General features: G+C 37.0%; 1 protein-coding gene across 3 annotated transcripts in view; it reads right to left on the bottom strand.

The window, feature by feature from the left end:
• Edil3 (EGF like repeats and discoidin domains 3) overlaps positions 1-22,574 on the bottom strand; it is a 435,127-nt gene that overhangs the window by 5,576 nt on the left and 406,977 nt on the right. For all 3 annotated transcript variants that reach the window (XM_036207034.1, XM_036207035.1, XM_036207036.1), the window contains one exon: positions 20,135-20,290. In XM_036207034.1, coding sequence (XP_036062927.1) covers positions 20,135-20,290 — 156 coding nt within the window. The remainder of the gene's footprint in view (positions 1-20,134; positions 20,291-22,574) is intronic.

The following is a 22,574-nucleotide window of genomic DNA, read 5'->3' as shown; positions in this document are numbered from 1 at the left end:
TCATGATTGAGTGGCTAGTACATCCTTTTTGAAGGTTTCCTTTGCAATCAATTCCAGTAACCCAATGAAACTCTGTAATAAAATTAGTCTAAATACAAATGCATTCTTTCAGTATAATAAGGAAATAAGAATCTACACTCCAGGTAAGTTCCAATATGTCAGGAAATGTTTCTTTGTAAAATAGGGCATAATGAGAATCCATTCTAAGAGGTTCAGCTCACTAGTCTGCACAAGAAGGAGCCTAGTATCAGGGAGAAGCCTGCACTATAGGATATCCTAACAGTGCTGTAGCAAGCATATTCTTTGACACACAAGAAACAAAGCTGTTGAAGTACCTTCCATCTTAGCTCAGCCAGGTTGGGACTTCTGCCCTCCACAGTTGCAGGTGAAAGAATTGCTACCTGATACACCCTATTAGGCAGTGACTATTTCAGTGTATGAGGCAAAGCAGATTCAACAGAATGTATACATAGACTTTCTTTAAAGCTAGGGACATAAGTTTACACGTCTCAATTTCAGAAAATATGCAAATAGTAGTAGGTAAGAAATCAAGTAGAAAATATTGTATTCTTTATTAACTACTAGCCCTAACATATTTAATAATCAGTTTATTTTTCTCTTCACCAAAAAGTAATCTCACTATTTTTATAAGTGTGGTATATTAAAGTACATTGTTTTTGTTTGTTTGTTTGTAGTCAACTCATGTGTGCTATTTGAAACAGTTAACTAAAATTTCTTTTAGTGGTGTCTCTTCAGTAGAATTCAGGAATAGGGGAGATAATGCTTTCTTAGTGGTTATAGATGAAGGCCTTTTCAGGAATACACCAGCTCAATGTCATATAGTAGCATGTGCATGAAAAGATTCATCTACCCTGAGATAATTCTGGCCTTTACTTTAGTTCCTGTGAGGTCATCTGTAAACCGTTGGAAAGTCCTGTCTCCTGAAATGTCTTGGTGCTCCTGTGGGGTAAGGGACACATTAAATAGTCTATGCTAGTACTGTCATTAATGGTGGGAGTTAGGGTGAGCTTCATCACTGAATGGTGTCCTGGACTATGATGCATATGTCACGTCATTTGTTGGGTCTATCTCCGCGTCCTTTCACTCTCCTAAGTGAATTGTGAGCTCAGCATTCTCAAACACATTCTGTGTGAATTTAGAGTGACTATTCAGACCTCAGGGTGGTCTTTGGGACATATGGAGAATCCTAACATCTATGCTGAATTGTATAGACAGTCACAGGCTTCCAAGAAGGATGCTTAATATTTTTAACATTAATAATTTCAATAAGGGACTCCAGTTCCAGAGAACATTGTATTTAAGACTTTCCCAACACCCACGAAAGCCTATAATAGATTTTTACAGTTCAAAACTAACTTGTCCTTATTCTCTGAATAAATTCTGGTATTGCAATCTAGTGGCATTTATTTATTTTTACTCTTAGATAAACAATCTAAGGTTTGGGGATTTAGCTCAGCGGTAGAGCGCTTGCCTAGCAAGCACAAGGCCCTGGGTTCAGTGCTCACTTCCGGGCTAAAAAAAATAAAAAATAAAAAAAAATCTAAAAACACTTTTATTTTTAACTTATAGATGACATCTATTGTACTGGATATATCCAGTAGCTAGAAACCTTTATCCTTTTCAATACTTTGTTTAAAAAGAATTTACTATCTCTTTATGCCTGTATTACTTTAATATTTTTTACAAGAGCTAATAAATTTCTCTAGGACTATTACTTCGGCCATCTCTTCAGGTTTAATTTGAAATCACGGTTCTCTGAGAGCCATAGAACATGGTGATACATGTAAAACATTCTGCATCATGATTCACCCTGGATACCAGCTTTTATCTGTGTTCCTTTCAGAATGATATTTTGTTCCATAAGCTCCTTTATAAACAGAGATCCCACTTGCCCCAGAGATTTGTGTGCGTCTCAAGCTCTCAATGAATTTATACGAGGCTCTCACACTGCCTGTCCAGAGATTTAGTTTCAAAGGCCCAGCTGTAGAAATTTTTGACTTTAAGAGGAAAGTGCACAGAAAGACCTCAGGACAAAGTTTTGCAGATTTCCTCCAGTGCAGAAATGATTTTAAATCACAAATAAACAAGTGTATTTTCCAGGAAGTTATTTGTACTCTGAGTGCTGCTCTCAAGCCTTTCCTGAGGCTCTAATATTTGCATTTTATTGTACCTATGTAAAAAGGAAGGGTTTTTGTTTTTGTTTTTGTTTTTACTTCAGGCAGTTCGACCTTTTACTGGACTGATGTGTCCTTGTAGCATGCTCTGAGTACTTGTAAAACCCCTATTACACTGCGAGATTTCAAAACCAAAAAACAAACAAACAAACAAACAAGGAAGCGAACATCTAATGCCCACTTAGAACCCCTGCAGCGTTCTTTCACTACTTTGCTGTTTCCGTGGGATTGCATTTTCTTTTCAACATGAACCAATAGCTATTCCAGTAACAGCTGGTGAACAGTTCACTCATGTACTCTCCCTTTTGCATACTCCATGTTTTCTCCTTTTGTTGTTTGTCAAAGTCCCGTACATTCTCCTTTGTTCTCCTATAATTGACATGTCAGCTGCTTGGCTGACAGCTAATTCTTGACTGGGAAACAGAGCTCCATGGTGACTGTCAGAATTCCTTCTCTCATAGAGTTTAAGATTATTCATAAAGAAAAGGGAAATGGCATGCCATTGACAGTGTTTTTGAGGACTTGAAGTTTTACGATCTTTCATAGAAATATTTCATTCCTAATTGTACAATAATAAGGAATAAACTGTCTTCAGTTCATATCAAACTCTCCGTTCCTGTCAAAGTAGACGTTTGGGTTCTTAGTCTGTTGTGAATAACAGGATTATGTAGTAATTTCTAACACTTGCTTAACCAAATGAGAGGCAGAATGGACAGGAGTTACTTCCATCCTTTCTGGGAACAGTTTTCTTGTGTATGCTTGGCTTCAAATAACCAGAGAACATAGGTTTTTCTCACCTCCTCTCACTGCCTCCTAATAGGATGATGTTATGTACCCAGCTTGGCCTTGAACTCATAATCCCCCTACCTCTGCCTCTTGAGTCTAGTGAGTGCTGGTATTACAGGTATGCACACCAAGTCTAGCTAGATAGTGTTTTGAAGAGATCCCAATGACCTTCACTAAGAAATTCAGACTCTGCATTTTGATAGGGTGGTTTTCTGTATCATCTCTGTTAGTCACAAGGAGAAGGTTCCCTGAAGAAGAGTGAGGACTAAACTTCTCTGAGAGTATAAGGACAAATGTTCAGAATGTAGTCAGGGATTATGCCGGTATCCACACCATGGTTAAACTCTAAAGTTATTCAGACTGAGCAGGCATATACATATATATTCATGTACCAGAATTAATGAAAGAGGACATAAATTTGAAAAAAAAATCAAGGAGGTATATGGGAGGGTATGGGGAGAGGAAAAGGAAGGGCGAAATGATGTAATTACAATATAATTTCAAAAACAGAAGAAACTGAAAGACAGAAACTCACACTCTACTTTGTTATTAAGTTGGTGACCCCAGTACAAAGACCCAGAGAAACAGCAGATTGAAACACGCTCTTTACTGCCATGGCCCCTCTTCTAAACCTACTGGCATTTAGAATGCTCACTCTAAAAGTCAGCAGATAGAGCACATCACCATATTTAACTTCTTTTATGATGAAAGCTGCCTTAAGTAACAAGAATCTTCTAGGAAATATATCATATAGGATGATAGCCTATAAAGATTTATGAAACATAAAATATTCCGTTCTAAACTCTGGCTATATATTTAAACTATCTGCCTTCTGGCACTCGGGTATCACTGTCATATGAAATATTCCTACAGTAAAGGAATAGTTTGGGAAAATCATCTGCCTTTCAAAGACATCTCCAAAAGATATCATCAGGACCAGTCAGAGGAAAAGAACATCTTTATTTTTTGTTTTACACCAGTAATGTAGAAATAGTTTTCTTCTTTTTTTTTGAAAGGACAAAGAAACGTAGCTCTCCACTGAAGCCCCATGCTCATCTCTCAGAGTCTCTTAAATCACAACAGGTATTTCCCATTTCATCAGAACAATTTGTGGACTGTTTCCAGCCCTCCATATCAGATAAAATACAAATGATATGACAGTGGGGAAATGGATGTTGTTTTGGCCATTCTCACCTGACATTGGTAGCCTTTTTTTCCCCTTCAATTCTCTTTGAAGAGTTTCACCCATTTTGGTAAGAGCTAACAAAATCAGTGCTGTGTGTTTGAACATAGAAGTGATTGAAGCATGCAGCCATGTTCCTTCTAGGACAGACTGGTACTTAAAGATGAAATATTACAGAGTAAGAGACCCTCTTCCAGCTCTTGCGATGTGAGCATTGCACTGGAGTGTGGCTATGTGAATGTACCTGTGCATTTTGCCCAGGAACATGCAGAAGGCATTCTCTCTTATCTGCCCTAAGCTTTCTCATGAAAGCACAAGGTACAGGTGAAAAAAAAAAAAATCTAAGGAATCTGTAATGGAAACAAGCTGGTAAAAGCAAGTATTTATAATACAGTTACATTTACAATCTCATGTTTATCTGAATCCAGTATATCTAAGTATACCATCAATGTATTGACTAAATTTGGCAAACCTAACAGGGCAAGTTCTTCCCTAAGCTGAGCAGGTCTTGCTTTGGTCTGAAGTGAATCTTGCATCTGTTTTTTGGGGCACTGAGGGCAAGCTGATTATAAAATATATGTGATATCAGAAAAAAAAGTCAACTTTGCTAGAACTTACAGGCATTAACAGAGTACTATGAAAATGAAGAAAAGAAACGTAGTACAAATTTTTATGTGAAAGTAACAATTATTTTAATTGGTATAATCTATTAAGTGTCTCATTTATGAATAAAGTTGTTTTCTTTCTAGATTGATGAGAACGTAGGGCATGAGACCGTGTCCCCCATCTCCTGAGCCTTTTGGGGATGCTAGCCTTCCATGTTCAGATGTCCCCAGGTTTCTCTTTCCTCAGTGATTTATAAAAATCAAGGTTGTGTTCCAGTAGTGGAACTGGTTATTTTTTATTATTTTATAAACTTTATTATTTAAGAAAACCTATTGCAAATAAATTTTTAAAAAATCCTACAGTAAAATTAACTGGACCAAAAGTCTATACAAAGAAGTGAACTACAATGTTCAGAACAGACACTGTGGCGCTTTGTGTTAAATTTGACACTTTGGTATTGAGTATGTTTTTTACAGTCATCTACCATCAAAACCAAAAAATCCATGACAGTAAAAACCAGATGACAATGAGAGATGTACTGCCATTTTAAAAGAGCCACAGAGGGTAAGTCAGGCCATATCTGTTCCAAGGGCATGGTATACAATTGATATATTACAAATGTATATATTGTTGATAAATTTTCTATTCTCAATTTTAAAAAGTAAAGGAAATATATGAAAAGACCCTAAATGGGTAATTTTATAGGGTATGGAGGATTTGGGGATCCTTTTACAGTTTGCCATTAACATGGACATGCTTTTATTACTCTTTTTGAGACGGAGATTATAAAATACCAGAAGAATACCACATTAATTAAGCCATTTTGAAAATGTTGAAGAAAAGGGTTTTAATTGCTGAACATATTGCTGCTGGTGGCATGTGAGTGGATCATAAAAGAGGCATATGTACCACATAGAACTAATGTCCTTGAGCACTTTTTAGCCTCAGGTTAAATCACATCGTTAATGTTTAGTTTTGGGTGATTGTTTTATTCTGAAATAAGGATCAGAGTCTTTTTGTCTGTGTTTTCGTCAGCAGTTCTCATTTTAGAAGCAAGGATGTGGGCTCTTTCAAAGTCAGACTGCCCAGTTACTCATCTTCTGAATATGAAAGTTCACACCATACAGGTGTTAGCTTGTTTCTCAATAAAAAGACTAATAGTTTTCTTCCAGTTAGTGTTTCCTACCTACATTAGGTTCTCTACTGTCTGTCAATTCATAATAACATTCATTAATTTAGATAACCTATAGAAGTTGCTAATCCTGACTATTCTGTTGGGGGCCCATCACTAATAAGTATTTTAATATGCCAACATTTTAAGTCAAAGATAGGTTCATAATAAGGACAACTATTCCTCATGATAGTTGCACAAGCATAATCAGGACTGAATAATGAACAACATCTTCTGTTAAAGAATATTGTCACTATGTCATATGTCATTATGTAGTTATGTCTAATATAGGAGAGATGCTAAACATTTTGAATATCAACCTGTTTATTGATTTATCATGAGCAAAGTATCAAAAAAAGGTTTTTATTTACCTGTTTGATTTCTAAAGAGAGAGAGAGAGAGAGAGGGAGAGAGAGAGAGAGAGAGAGAGAGAGAGAGAGAGAGAGAGAAAAGGCATGGATTTGGGTGGGTGGGGCTGTGGGCAGGATCTAAAAGGAATTGGGGAGGGGAAATCCTGATCAAATTATCTTATATGAAAAAATGTTTTCAATAAAAGAAATAATTACAAAAATATATAACATTAAAAATAAAATTTTTTTGACATTTGAAAATTTTGGAAATTTATAAAATAATGTGTGCAAAAATCAAACTTTTCATTATTGTTATTCATAAGCATTTTTGGTTTATGCTGCTAGAGTTTTTCATATGCTTATGAAAACATCTGTTAGCAAGACAAAACACACAGTTTCAGATTCTAGGATAGTTTGTCAAATACTCCAAAAGAAAAGTTCTGGGTCATAGGGAGCATGAAATAATTAGCATCTAAAAAAGAAAAGCCTCTCCTCATTTGCATTGTTTTGTTTTCCTTTGTAAATTTCCTTATAATTATCTTAATTTCTCAGGGGTTGATATCACTAAATATGAATGACATCATTATGTACAGCCCAACCTACCCAAACCAAACTCCAGTTTATGGATTTTATGTCTGGTGTTTGTTTCTAGGATGGTATTTTGTTAGCACCTTTGATTTATTCTGTTTCACTTATTTATTTTTATTTTCAAAAATGTTTTTGTTGGTTTGCTTTTTGTAGAAAGAAGGTTAAAAAAATCTAAATGCTGACAAGAAAATTAAACTTTTCATTTGTTACAAATGGTTATCTGTTTTATATCACTGGTCTTTTCTTTTACAGAGCCTAGAACAGAATACAAAGGATTCTCCTAGGAAACTTGAAATCCACTTATGAATTATAACTAGCTTTCCCTGATGTCTACAAATAAATTGAATGGCTCTTTGTAAATTCATGAGTTCCTTACAAGAAAGTGGCCTTTTGCTTGTCCCTGTGGCCAGCCTGTCACTCTTGTTAGTCTCTTATTTCCATCATCCAGAATGCTGTTCCATGCGACAGCTGTGATTCTGTGATTCTAGGAGGCACACACTTTCTTAACTTTATCTTGTTAACCCTCTTTCTTAACTTTATCCTATCTGCCCCGTGTCCTGCTCTCTGTGTCCTTTCCTGCTCTTCAAGCTTTCTCCAACCTGGATTCAAGAGCATACAACTTTGGCTAAGCTCAGCTGTCCGCATTTGGATTTGCATCCTGTTTTCTGTGCTGGGCTTGAACCCTGGACCTTCTTTTCAGAAGTGCTTCTGATGAGTGAGTCCCCATCTTGTCTTTGCAAATGTTCACAGTGTAACAAGATGCTGGTTATGAATTTAAATTTGGTCAAATGGCTTATCACTTTGCCAGTTCATTAGGAAAATTTAGATCTAGAAAACCATTTTCACTCGGTTAAATCATCTTCTCTGTTGTTGGGTATCCCTCTCTAGCTGTGTCCCTCTCTCTTAGTTGCAGGCTTTAGAAATTGACAGGTATTGTACTATCATAGGAGAGTGCCTTTAAAAGTATGTGGCAGAAGTCTATAAGATCATGTAATAGACAAAATGGGATATTGAGTGCAATTCAGCTATAACATGGCTGACAATGGACATGGGGGTGCACTATGAGTCAGCACAATATGGTGCCATCAAATGTTTGGCAAACCCCCAAATCAACATTGGTATGTTGGTAACAACCTTGTTTCCGGTAGAATGCCACTTTTTTGTTGGACTGTTCAAAATGGACTTGAGGTGAGATGTTAGAGCCTTCGGCTTCACCAGTCTGCCAGTGTGTGTCTGCCTGGAGATCTGTGTGGCTAATGCCATGTGGCCTGTGGCCTGGTCTGGGTATTGGCCTGCGCCTCCGTATATGTGGCCAGTAACTCTGGATATGCAACTGGCATGTGCCTGGGTGCCCCCTGGCATCTGTCTGCCTGGAGTCTTTTGTGCTGCTGAATATGTATGGCTTCTCTGCCTATAGATTCTCAATGTCTTCAATTTCCAGGCATCCTGCTCCCCCTGCTTTCCTGGATTCAAAGCTTAGACTTCACAAGGTATTACTAGGTTTCCTTGAATTTGACTTTTTGTCTTTCAGTTTAGTAGACTACCTCTCCCCGACTCCTGTGTTAAAATCCTAACCCACAAGGTGACACTATGAGGAGATAGAGGCAGAAATGAGAGACTGGAAGGGATTCATTCTTTTATTTTAAAAGCCACAGAGGGTGTGTTTGTTTCTTATGCTGGAAAATGGTACCATTGATTAACCAGAAAGTTTATCTTTCCAGATGCTAAAACTTCTAATACCTTGATCTTGAAGTTTCCAACACCTAAAACTCAGAAATAAAGTTCTGCTTTATATAATCTCACCAGATTATGAGACATGTTGTTTGTTTGTTTAATTTATTTATATAGGCATGGTCTCATTCTGCAATTCAGGTTGACCTGGGGATATGTAGCACAGGTTGACATGGAAGTATCTGCAGTTCTTCTGTCTTATACTTAAGTGTTGGGTTTACAGGCATGATCTATCATGAATACATGATATAGTCTTACAACAGCCAAGTCAGATTACACTCTTAGACTCCATGTTTACACTCCTTATTTTCTCACTGCCTATTGTCAGCAGGCAGCTTTGATGAACTCAGTTAATAATACAACTGCACTTATTCAAAATCTTCAGTCCTATGCCATCATTATTGTCAGCAGCATAAGGCCATAGTGTTAGCAAGTAGCTGCCATTATCCATTCCTAGCCATAATTGTTAATTGTTTGATATAATCTAAAACCGAAAAAGTACCAGCTCATCACTGATCTTTAAACTCTACCAAAACAGAAACATTCTCAAGAAAGTCTCCAAGGTTTAAAATCCAGTAATGCTTATCTGTGGGTAGAAGGACACATTCTTCTTGGTAAGGATTATGTTAGCTTAGTAATAGAAGTTGTAGATTCTCTTCCAATAATGAAGTCTTCACCAGGAATGAGTATTTAGCTAGGTTTCGAGTTCTAGGCATGTTTCCCTCTTCCTAAGCAAGTCTTACATCCAAATAGAGAGCTGTTGGTTACCGCCAAGGTATGCATGCCACTACTGTACTCTTAGAATACTTTGCCATGATGTTCATTGCTGTGGTTCATAGGCATCATATCTGGGTAGGGAAATACTACAAAAATCCACAACCAATGAAAAGGCAGAGCTATGGAGCCCAGGGCCAGTAGAATTATCTACAAAACACTGTTACACCCAAGGCTCATAGAACATTATGGAAGAGGGGGCAGAAAGACTGTAAAAGCCTTAGGATCAGGGAGTCTGTGATGAGATTGTGTCTTCTAATAACATCAAAAGCTACACTCACAAAATCTCACCAACATGACTATCCAAACCTGAACTGAACAAGCATGACAGAAATGGATATGATAAACTAGACAATGAAAAGCCCATGAAGCTTCAACTCTATACAAAGAACTAAACACAGCTGAGGAGAGCTGGGAGTGGGAGAGGTGGTCTTCCCCATGGAAGAGCACACCAATCGGTTGTATGTGCCCAACAGTCAGCCTTGAGTACATACATACAAGTGACATTATCTGGACTGAACAGGTTATATTTAGGAATGTATATGTGTGTGTGTGTGTATATATATAAATGCAATAATAATTAGTGAAAAAAAGAGGCCATGAATTTGAAAGAGAGCCGGTAGGGGTATATGGGAGTATGCAGAGGGGTAAGAAAAGCAGAAAATGTTGTAACACTATTAATCAATCCATTGCCTCCCACATTTATGTGAATATGGAAATTTATTATATTCTTTGATCTAACCCCTGTATTAATAAGGCCCCTATGCTGGCTCATTTTATGTCAATTTGGCAGAGCTGAGGGCATTGTCAAATCGGAAACCTCAAGTGAGAAAATTCCCCCACTAGACTGGCTTGTGCTCAAGCCCACGTGCATTTTCTTGATTGATGATTAACAGGGTCGACCCAGATCACTGTGGGTGGTGCCACCCCTGGGTAGGTGGTCCTGGGTTCTATGATAAAGCAGACTGAGTAAGGCATTGGGAGGAAGACAGCAAGCAGCACTCCTCTGTGTCCTCTACATCAGCTCCAGCCTCTACATCAGCTCTGTCCTCTACATCAGCTCCGGCCTCTACATCAGCTCCTGCCTCTACATCAGCCCCGGCCTCTACATCAGCTCCGGCCTCTACATCAGCTCCTGCCTCTACATCAGCTCCGGCCTCTACATCAGCTCCTGCCTCTACATCAGCTCCGGCCTCTACATCAGCTCCGGCCTCTACATCAGCTCTGGCCTCCAGCTTCTTGTCTTGAGCTCCTGCCCTGACTTCTTTCAATAATGGACTCTGATGTGGAAATGGAAGCAAAATAAATTCCATTTCTCCTCCAGCTGCTGTTTGGTCTTGGTAATTTATCACGGCAAAGCAAAGAGATGCTAAGATAGTCCCTCATGTTGAATTATGGCAGAGAACGAAGCAGGTATGTTTCTGAACAACTGACACCAGACGGTGTGTATTTAAATAGCAATGTCCTTACCTTTGGACAGACCTGAAGCTGTATCACTGTCTCCTTAACTTCAGTTTCAATTAAGTCATTTGGCAAAATCCAGGTGAGCAAAGGAAGGTGACTGTGGCTCGGTTCCCATCGTGCCGTGCCATAATTACTTGTTACCTTTGAAATCGAAGTCTTCAAGTGCAGTCATCTCCTTTTTGGAAATTGCTTTCAGAAAGAAACTTCTTTTCCTTTCCACTCAACCTTATTTGAAAATGGTGTTGGGGAAGGACTCTGAATGAATGAGCCCAATAGCTCCAGTGTGCAAGTGACCAGCAGTATGGCTACTCCCCACATAGAACAATTCACCCCCTAGGCATCTTCCTCCATGATCACCACAGTAGATTTTATTCTCTTTATTTTCAAAGTGTGTGTGTGTGCGTGTGTGTGTGTGTGTGAGTGTGTGTGTGTGTGTGTGTGTGTGTGTGTGTGCGCGCGCGCATGCGCGCGCGCATGTGGAATATGTGGATGCATGTGCTTTTGTGTGAATGTGCATGTGTAGAGGCCAGAAGTTAATGATGAGTGTCTTTCTCTGTTTTTATTTCCCACATTATTACAACAATTATTACTTATAGATTTATAGACAGGGTCTCTCACTAAATTGGAGCTCACCAATTTGACTAAACTAATTAGCCAGGCAAGCCCCAAGAACCCTCCTGTTGCTACTTCTCCAGCCCATGTTAACCACAGCTGGCATTTTACATGGCTTATCTGAACTCTTCATGTTTGTTCCAGAAGTTCTTGTCCTACTGAGCCATCTTGCTCACCCTGAAAAGGACTTTTTATATAAAGAACTCTCACTCCAACCACATTTTTGAAGAGACAGCCTGGCCAATGTTTATTCTGTGGACTGCGCCTTACTACGGACTAGGTTTGAGGGGCTTTAAACTTTCACATTTAATTTCAGTTCCATGATAGTGATCCCTTCAGAGGTATGGCAGGGTGTTCTGTGGCATTTGCAATCCTGTGGAAGTTGTATAAATTGTTCAGATCAGACTATGGAGAGTTTGTAGTGAGGTTTACATAAGTTAACATTGCTATCTTTATTATATTCTTAATATATTTGTTTGTGTGTACTTATGCAACTGAACAGATTCGAAGGTCCACTTGGCATTAGGCAGTTCTTGCTTTCCACAATGTGGGTCTCTGGGTTTGAAACCAAGTCTCTGGGTTTGATGGCAAGAGCTTTTACATGCTGAAACATCTCGCTGGCTGAGTTATTGCTGCTTCAACACAAACACTAGGGAAGGGAATGAAGTTAAAATGATCAGTGATTTTTTATGTATACCAAAAAGGTCAGGATTTTGAAGCTGATGATCTCTGCAGGAAAGCTCCCTGAACTGAATCTATCAGACAGTGAACTTAGTTGGCTACACGTTAGTCTTTCAAACCACGCTGGTGAAATATTAAGTTTTGCATCTTTCCTCATCATAAATCATGATCTTTGCCCCACTATAACGTTCTCAGATACAGTCTGCTGGCAAAGGATTGAGTGAATACTAACGTCACTGTTGTGGAATATTATTATAACTAGGCAAAGTTGTGTTACATTTCTTTATGCTGCAGAATATTACTTTATGTTAAAGTGCGTTACATTTGTTTGAGCTGCCTTTGTTAATGTTGTAAAGATGTGTTGTTACATTTGTTTGTGCTGTATTTGTTTACTTATGTAAAGATGTGTTGCATTTGTTTCACCTTGCCTAAGGCACCTGATTGATCTAATAAAAAGCTGAACAGCCAATAGCTAGGCAGAAGAGGGATAGGCAATGCTGATGGGCAGAGAGAATAGTAGGAGTAGAAATCTAGGCTTGAGAGAGAAGGAGGAGAGAACGAGGGAGAAAGAGAGGGACATGCCTAAGGCCAGAAGTCAGGCAGCTGCCAGCTAGCCAGACACAAGAAACAGTGAAGTAAGATCTACAGAAGGAAAGAAAGGTAAGAAGCTCTGAGGCAAAATATAAATGAAGAGAAACAGGTTAAATTATAAGAGCTAGCAAGAAGTGAGCCTAAGCTAAGGCTGAGCATTCATAACTAAGAAGTCTCTGTGTCATGATTTGGAAGCTGGTTGGTGGCTCAAAAGAGAAAGCCTATTACATGCCACTCTTTCAAGAAGCTTTCCCTCTTAGTCTATATTCCTCATTTCTTAGTTCTATGATTTCAGTCTACAATTATTTTTAATATTAAGTGTTTAAGTGAAGCTGTCATAATGGAATTTGTGAGCTTATTAAAATAAAAAAAACTTTCTGGAGACACTAATTTATATTGATGTTCACTAGCTAGTCAGTCAAAGTCCTGAGGATTACAATGTATCCCCTTCTTAGGAGCAAAAACCCAAACTACCTTTAATTTGAATTTTTAATTTTGGTTACAGAGTTGATTAGAGTGGTCCTTCCCATATATGTGTATTTATGTTAACTAGGGTCTCTATAGACACTTAGACTTAAGTATTACCTTCAGCTACTCTGAGGCAGGGCCAGAAGCCTGTATTCTTCTTTCTTGCTTACTTTCTTTTTGATGTTGTTGTTCCTGTCTTAATCCCTCCCATTCTCTCTCTCTCCTTTATTTCCTAGTTTCATTCTGCGTCCCATGCCTATCTTGAAATCACACAGTATTTAAGCTGGATGCAGACTCATGGCGGTCTTGCTATCTTGAAACTAGACCTATAGGCAGGAACCAGCAGATGGACTGTGTTTCAACAGACATTCTCATTTGTGTGACAATCAGATGGCTTTGTATCTGAACCACTGGATAAGAAAGTTCATGAACATGAGTGAACAGAGATGTTTTACTCATTTCTTGGATAATATGTGTCTTTCTTCCTTAACGATCCACAGTATCTAGAAACAGATTTTTTAAAGTTTGTCTTTTTTGACTGTTTCTGATGAGTTTTTCATCTAATGCTTTTTTTGGTTTGAAAATATTTTTGACTTCAAGGATGAAGAAGAAATAAAATATGACCAGCTTTTTTCGTCCTCAAAGTTCTTGCACAGTAAGTTCTAATCCCAACACTATGACATTATAACTAATCTATTAATAAGGAAACTTATTTTTAACTTTTAAAATTTTTCCATATATGAACTCTTCCTGAAATTTATTATTGTTTTGCTTTGGGTTTTATCCTCAAAATTAAATGTTGAAAGTACCTGTCAAGTTCTGTAGTTTTCCTGCTAAACATAGTAAACCAGCTCCCCAGCAGTTTGAAACAAATGCCACATTCATAAGAGCAAGGGAACATTTGACTTTCAAATAAAAACCAGCTGAATCCATGTAGTGAGGAAAGCTAAAAGCTGCTTCAGTGTTAGGAAATATTGTACACTGGAAAGAGGGCCCTAAGAATATGGTGACTGTGTTAAAGTTTCACCTCAGGCTCAGTTAGACATGACTACATACTGAATGCTGTTAGCAAACAGAAGTGTGGAGGCCAGGAGAGGGTGGCTAGAAGCTGACATCTTCAGGATGAGAGCAGGGCATCCCTTTGCTTTCAGTCTGATTTTGGTACTTGTGTGTGCACAGGTAGATGAGTACACTTGTATGTGTGTTCAGACACTGCTATGTGTATGGGTACACTTTTTCATAAACAATCTGAAGACCAGTTACTTAGTACCATAGAAGAAGCAGAAAAAGCAATGATATATTTTTAGAATTTCATTTATGCCACTTATGGTCAAACAGAGCAACCACTATTTGGTGATTGTTTTTCTGACATAATCTTATTGAGGCAGGCAAGCATAGGAGCTAGTTTAGCTTGGGACCTTCATAAACCTGGTCCTTCACCTGCATATGCTATGGACACTAGGACTCTGTTTTGTGTGCACCCCACTCTCCCAATAATGTACCTTGTGACCTTGTCGACCTCTCACCTGCATACTCTCATCTGGAAAAAATGGTGTAAGCTCCCTCGCTCCTCTTAACAACCAAATTTAGACATTTTCTATTCAAGCATATTCCACAGGAATATGAATAACAGAAGGACGAGTCTGTGCTGAACTTGTTTGGGGTACACATTCAATAAGGCAAAACTTCCCCTAATAAACTTTTACAGAGACTTCCTGATTTAACACTTTGTGTCTATGCATAATTAAGCATGCATATGACTAAGATCAGATGCATTATAAGAAGGGGCATGAGCAATAGAAAAATGATTATGTGATATAATCTATCAATCTAAGTAGAGAATCACTCAAACTACTTCCCACTTAGTAAGCAAGTTCACCTCCTCTTGAATGCAGGAACAACACCTAGGGTTCTTAAAGCTATGGTGAGATTTGCAAAACTGTGTGAGTCCTTATTATCAGTTCTTTTGCTGGGGAGCCAAGAACCTGGAAAAAGATGGAAGAGATTATTGCACCTGCAACATCGTGTCTGGATCTACAGTGGACTTCCAAATTGACTTCCCCAAAATTTGTAAAGACAAACAGTCAATGAAGATAAAATATTATGAAAAAGAATAGAAATGTTTGTATATATAAACATATATAAACATATATATGTATATACATAGCCATTTGAAATGTGCATCTGTAAATATCCTACAGCCAGTGTTTTGTCCTAAAATATTTAATGTGTCAATTTACTGTGGTAAAAACTTATGTTTGAATTTTAATTTGTTAATATTGAAGCATTCTGATGAAATGCAGGCCTATAAAATTAAATGTAAAGAATCAAATGGAAGTGGTTCATTTAAACTCTGAAATAAAATCATTGGCATGCTGTGTTTGGTACTTTTTAGAAGAAGAACACATGGTTGAGCTCTCCATCTATTCACATAGTGGGAGACAGAATAGCCATGACAACAGTGATTACAAAACACGAGAATTGTTTTCATGTCTATAAAAACAGACAATTTGCTTGACATACATATATTACATATACTCTCTTTCATGTGTTTAAAGAACATAGACAACATCCTTTTGTGTTTGTGTTGTTAGATACTCTTCTATATCAGTGAGTATAATGCTCTTTAGTTCCCTCACTATATTAAATATATATTTGTATAATATTATTTACTGTTTTATTATAAATTATTTCTTGACCCCACTTAAATTACTATTTTGTATTAAGTAATAAGCTAGTATTAAGCTTCTTAAGTGCACTGAATTGGTTGGAATATTTTAAGCAAACTATCAGATTTAATTCCAAAACTAGCAGTCAAAGGTTTGTAATGTTGAAATGATATTTTTCATACAATATATTGCGATAATATTTCTCCACCAACTCCTCCTACATCTGTCTCATTTTTTTTACCCATCTAAGTTCATGGTTTTCCTCTCTCTTTAATAAAATAAGTCAGAAAGTCATGAAAAAACTATAAGACAAAACATGTCAAACAAAAGAAAATGAAATAAAACCCCCTCCTGGGGGTGGGGTGGGGGGAGAGAGTAAGAGGCTTAGGTTAAAATGGTTTAATGTTTCAAATTATTTCTACATTGTATAGATTGCTGAGTGATATATTTCTCCACATATATTGTTGCAGTGAAAATCCTGGGTCAGTCCACTCTCATAATTTTCTAAGTTGCCTAGTGAGTTCACATTTCTCTGCTATAAGTCTTACTTGAAAATGCTGTTCATAAAATAAATATTCCTCACTATGAGTAGAGGCATACTTCTATATTCCCTGTCCTTCAGAGAGATTGGGGTAGGCATATTAAGCTTAAGCCCAGTCAGGGCTACACTATGAGAATCTGCCCCAAATAATACTAATAAATACTTCCACTCATACTAATTGTGATGGCTTATATGAAAATGTCCCTCATAGGATCGTAGGGAGTTAGGAGGTATGGCATTGTTGGAGTAGGTGTGACTTCCTTGGAGAAAAATGTGTCACTGGGAGTTTGAGATTTTAGATGCTCAGGCCATGCCCAGAGTCGCTTTCTATTCCTGCTGCCTGAGGAGCTGTATGTAGAACTCTCAGCTCCTTCTCCAGCACCATGTCTGCCTGTGTGCTGCCATGCTTCCTGCCATGATGATGATGGACTAAACTGCTGAATTAAGCCAGTTAAATTTTTTTCTTTATGGTCATGGTGTCTATTCACAGCAATAACAACCTAACTAAGAAACTAACATTAACACTAGTCATAACAATAGCAATAATGGTCTTCTAGTGTATGATTTTATATCTAAAATTTGTTTTATTTTGCTTATAGTGTTAAGAGTCTGGGGCTTTACATACATTTGAAATTAGGTTTTAATAGTTAAAATGCATACCATGAATCCCAATACATTAGCTAAAATAACAAATATTGTAGACTACAAATTACATAAAGTAGAGATGTTGACCTTGAAACACTGCCCCTAGAGTGGCAGTAGGTAACTGCCACACATGCCTTTGACCTGCTGAGAGAGAGCCCATTAAGATGAGTGTGTAAGTGTTTGGCCCCTTCTGGATACCTCAAGGTCCTGGAAGCTAAATGGGATGCCAAGCCAGAGTTCTTTGTTGGATGGTACCTTCTCTCTCCCGGATCCTGTAACCAACCCATATTGGCTGTAAGTTATCCCAGAAATAAACCTCTCTTGATTACTGGGTAAATTAAGTGGAATTGCCTCATTAATTACAGTAATATAGAAGGCCTAAAATTTTGAACTTACCCAAATGAAGACAAAAAGATGAAAAGATGCAATAAATAGGAAATAAATACTTAAGTGATTAACTTAAAGCCATTTACATCAATACTAATATCACATGTAAGTAGCTTGAAAGCTTGTTTTTGTTTGTTTTCAAAGTAGACTTAGATTGGGCTCAAAAATCCAACTATCTATACACAGTAGAATTTCATCTCAAATGTATTATATGTAAGTAAAATGTGCACACATTACATGGAGGTAACATTTTTTCAAATGCTGGAGTATCTCTAGCAACACATGATGAAGTAGATATTTAGGGGGAAAATATTGTGAGATGTAACAGTCACTTAATTCTTAAATGACAAGACCTTGCCTATGCAAATATATAAAGACAACTAAGATGTCATGGCAAAGAGAAACAGGAAAATCCATAATGATAATGAGAGATAGTCATAGTACGCTCCGTAACAGATAGTACAGCAGATGAAACACCAGGAGGGTACAGAAACCTTGTATCTCATTATCCAGCAACTTCACAATACATATTTGCATATGTTTCAGGATGAGATAATAAGATCAAGTGTGTTCCTTCAGCAAATGCCTAGTCTATCAGTAAAATAATTTAAAATATTCAATCATAAGCACTAATTTACATATTGGATGTAAACAGAGATAAGTATTTCAACAAATGAATGCTTGCTTGTTCTTTTGTTTTATTGTGTGTTTTAGAAACAGCATCATACTACCCAGGCTAGCCTTGAACCTCTTGCCTCAGTGCTAGGATTATATGTACCACCATGCCCCACTGACTGTAAAGTCTTAACTATTATTGATTTTGAGTACATATTAGAAAGAGTTTAAAAGCCTTCCCTGTCTTAAAACTAATTCCAAGACTATGTGAGGTTTAAAGTATGAAGTTTAAAAGCCCCATGTTGTGGAGCATCCAACTCAATGCACCAATGTCTATAAACCCCGAGATGAGGTGAAATCATTATTTATAGCCACTTGCTGGAAAAGTTTGTTTATAGGTCATAAAATAAATTTGAAGACATTTTAAACAAAATGTTCAATATGTATTTGATCTGAGATGCCACTGATTATAAAATATACCATTAGTTTACATTGTTGAATGAGAATAGTAATTCTCAACAAAATATGAGTCGGGTGGGTGGTGAGATGGGGAGGATCTGGGGAGAGCTGGGGGAAAAGGACACCATGACTAGAATATATTGCATAGATATATTTTGTTCTATAAAGCACGTGAAAGACTTAATATGTTGTCATAAGAGCATACCAGCCTCTGAGATTTTAAATACAAAACATGTATGTATTTTGAACTGTTAAGTGGAGTATTCATAGATACAAAAACACAAACAGATGTGGGCTGTTTATATCAGAACCTAAGACTGTTTCCACTAAATGAGCTTGGTTGAACTGAATTCAAACTAAATTAAGACTAGTGTTTTACTAAAAAAGTTTTGCAAGCCTATGGGTTTCTTGGCAGATGTTTACATTCTCTGCCTTGACCACTTGAGTAAGAAAGATATTTTCAAGCTTTTTGTTGGCTCATAATATACCAATAGCAAGGATACACAGGTATCACCTAACATAAAAAGTTATGAACTCAGAAACATTTGAAATGTGTGAGTTTCTTAAACTTTACCCCAACCCTTGAGCTAAGTATTTCTGTTGATAACTCATGAAGTCTCAAGCTCTGTACAAAGGTCACCAACTAATCACTCAACTCAATGCCTTTAGGCTACTTGTGGCTGTATTATAATGTATGGCCAGAACCAGGCACCAACCGCTAAGCCTTTCATTTTCCAGAGTTCCACAGAAACTGATAGCAGTTGATAAATGAATTCAAGGGAATCAGAAGTTAATAAATAGGAATTTCATACTTAAAGAGCTATATGGTGTGTTTAGTCATAACATCAGATAATTTATTCATAGAAATTTAAATTTCCAAATTATAATATATTGAAGCAAACTTAGAAAGAAGAATTTGTTTTATTTGGATGAACTAGCATAGTCCTCAAAATATGCCTATCTCTTAAGTTCCTTTTTGTCACATAATCAAGGAAATATTACCACTGAAATATTTTTCTCAAGTGAATGTTTCTTCTAATACTACTAATTCACTTATAAAATAATAGTAATGTTTGTCTTTGGAGTATGCTCATGTTAATTATGATAAAATATCATGCCTCCTCAGAGTTTGTAAGATATGAAGAAAATTTTAGATACCCACATCTTAGTGTATAGTATGGGAGATTTTTACTAATAAAGCTATTTATTTTAATAGGTCTCATATCACATACTCTACTGCAAACTCTTTTCTTTGAAATTCTATTTAGCATGGTTTATTATATATACTGCTGTTATTTTTGGAATAAGTTCAAAATTGATTTGGCATTCTTTTTCTTACTGACCCTTTGTTCATATATTATACTTTCCAATTTTATGTTTTAATGAGTGTGTGTGTGTGTGTTTTTCTTGCCTTTGTTTTCCTTTCCTTTCTTTCCCTTTCTTTTTATTATGTGTTTTGTGCCTGCTTTGTTTTCTAAGGTGGGTGGAGGATGGGGAGCACCTGGAGGAGTTGGGAAACATGGAAACCATGATCAGAATATATTGCATGCAATCTTTTTCCATTAAAAATATAACCAGAGCCTGACCCTTCACTCTGCAGAGCTTGTAGACCATTTACCTTATCTTTCCTCTGTTTCTCATCCTGGTACACAGTCCAGTGTTCCCCGTCATTGCTGTAGGCTAGTTTGTACGAACCGACAAACTGCACGTGACCAAAATCCTTAGCGCCCTGTGTGATGATGCCTGTCACTTTGGTAGGGACAAGAAGGTCAACCTGAAAAGAGAAGAGTACATTCGTTAATGGAATGAATTAACCCACTATAAATTTGTGAATCTCTAGAACTCAAGAGATTAAAAACCGTATGTACTAAGTGAAAAATCCTCCTGGTTATTTGTACTTTGAAAGAGATGGATGCATTTATCACTGGCTTATATTTTTATTTTGCCATGAGGTATATAGTCTAAGATGTCTTGGACAACCATGCTTATCATTTTAAAATAAAGTGATGGTAAGTTTAGCTCACCAGTACTTCTTGTATTAAACTGCTTCACCTGTCATGCAACCATCTGACACTGAGTTTGAACATGTGTGTTCACAATTTAATGTATAGATTTATTGATCAATCCAATCACAGGAAACCAAAGTCATATAGTATGTGGTCAATTAAAGACCAATTATTGCTCCCAAAGAACAATCCAAACAGTATATGACATTTCATAAATAAATATTAAATAAGATTCCCACCCAGTTCCTGTGAATTTTATTGAATTCAGGAATATATAATTGATTAATATTATTTCGCACTGAAAATCTCCTTTCAGAAAATTATAATCCTAAATAATATGAGGATAAAATGAAGTGTTCAAAACTGAAGGACATATGTAAGGGCAACTGTGGGAAAGGGAAAAAACGAAAGATTAACAATATGAAAGTCTAATTGTAGGACCTAGGCTATTATATTTTGTGTTTCCTGCAAGATAGTGAATGAAACCTTTAAATGAACCCTATCAGTGAAAACTACAAATGAAATGTAGTGAATGAAAAACTAAGTTGTAATGTATTAAAATTATCAAAATATACGTGAAACCTAAGGGCTAGGGGTGCCTTTCATCAAATACCCTAACATAAAACAGTTCAGGAATCTCCCTACTTATTTTAAACTCATTCTTGAGGCTTTTTTCACCTTATAACTCTAATGAAAACTAAGTCTAGAGACTTTGTTTTCTGGGCAGGCAACGTTTGAAGTCACCTTTGCTTTTATTTGTGTTCCTTGAGCTACAGCTTCCTTCTTGCCTGGACAATGCCCCTCCTCCAGCGATTTCCTATGACTAAGCTCCACACTACACCCTTGAACTTATCATCGTTAACCACTGTGATGTCCTGTGTGACCCTGACACTTTCAAACACTCTGTTCTTTTGTTCCTATTCCAGGTCTTCTCTCCTGCGAGACTGCAAGGTAACCCCAAAATAGATGGTCATGGGTCAGATACTGGCCATGAGCGATAACAGATAGCTGTGGTGCATAAATAGAAAGAAAGTATATTTAGTGACACAAACACTCATCAAAATACAGGAAAATTTTCCTAAGTGTTAAACTTTAGGATTACACACACAAAAATGTGTACAAATGTCTATGTGTATGTGTGTGGATTTAAATTTCTATGGATATTTTCTCATTTGGGAATATCCACTTTAAATAGTAGTCTAAATGTAAATGATTTATTAAGATAGAGGAATGCCTCTAACATTTGTGAAAATATTTCAGAAGGAAACATTATCAATGTGTTATGTCATCTAAAACACCCCATGAGTCAAGCAAGAATGTTGGATGGCAAACGTGATGTTCTGAGAATGGGTGCTGCCTCCTATTGTTCTTGGGGTATTCCTGCATATCCCATATTTGGTGCCTTAATTGTCCATGTACTATATTATCTCTTTACACATGAGAAAATATGTGGAGAAGTAACATAACACAGCACACATTCCAAAGGTAAACAGTGAATAAAGAACTTGTGATTCTATGCAATTTCATTTTGTTTCAGGGGTCTACCACAAACATGAATTCTTTGATCAGTGAATCATACTTTCAATGAGTCAATGATTTTACCTTTTTCCCCCCTGGGAATAATTTTGAAGGAATAACTACACTCATTAAATTGATGGTATAAAAGAAAGCAACAAAAACAATTCAGCTTTTACATTAAGAGAATTCTGTTTTTAACATGAAATTTTTTCTTTATTCTTTGGTTGACTCAGCTTAAGAATACGGGTAGCTTTTACTGTGCTATATCCAACTCTATTTGCTCAGAGACACTTGGTCAAAGCCTGCTGTTCATCATAATGTTCTTCATGCTTGTTGACATTCAAAACTAAAAAAATAAATAAGCTACCTGACAGAACTGAGCCACTGTGTACCATCACAGGCTGCAAACACACAGGAATTCAATGGCCTGGGGGTATGAACCACTCAGGGCTGACTCTTTAGCCCTAAACGCCTGTGAATCCTCAGCTCAGCCATGAGAAGAATTCTTTCAGCATCTGTTTCTGCGGTGATTCC

Source organism: Onychomys torridus, chromosome 15 (assembly GCF_903995425.1).
Source record: "Onychomys torridus chromosome 15, mOncTor1.1, whole genome shotgun sequence".
NCBI lineage: Eukaryota > Metazoa > Chordata > Mammalia > Rodentia > Cricetidae > Onychomys > Onychomys torridus.
Note: the sequence above shows the minus strand (reverse complement) of the source record. Positions and strands in the feature narration are given on the sequence as shown.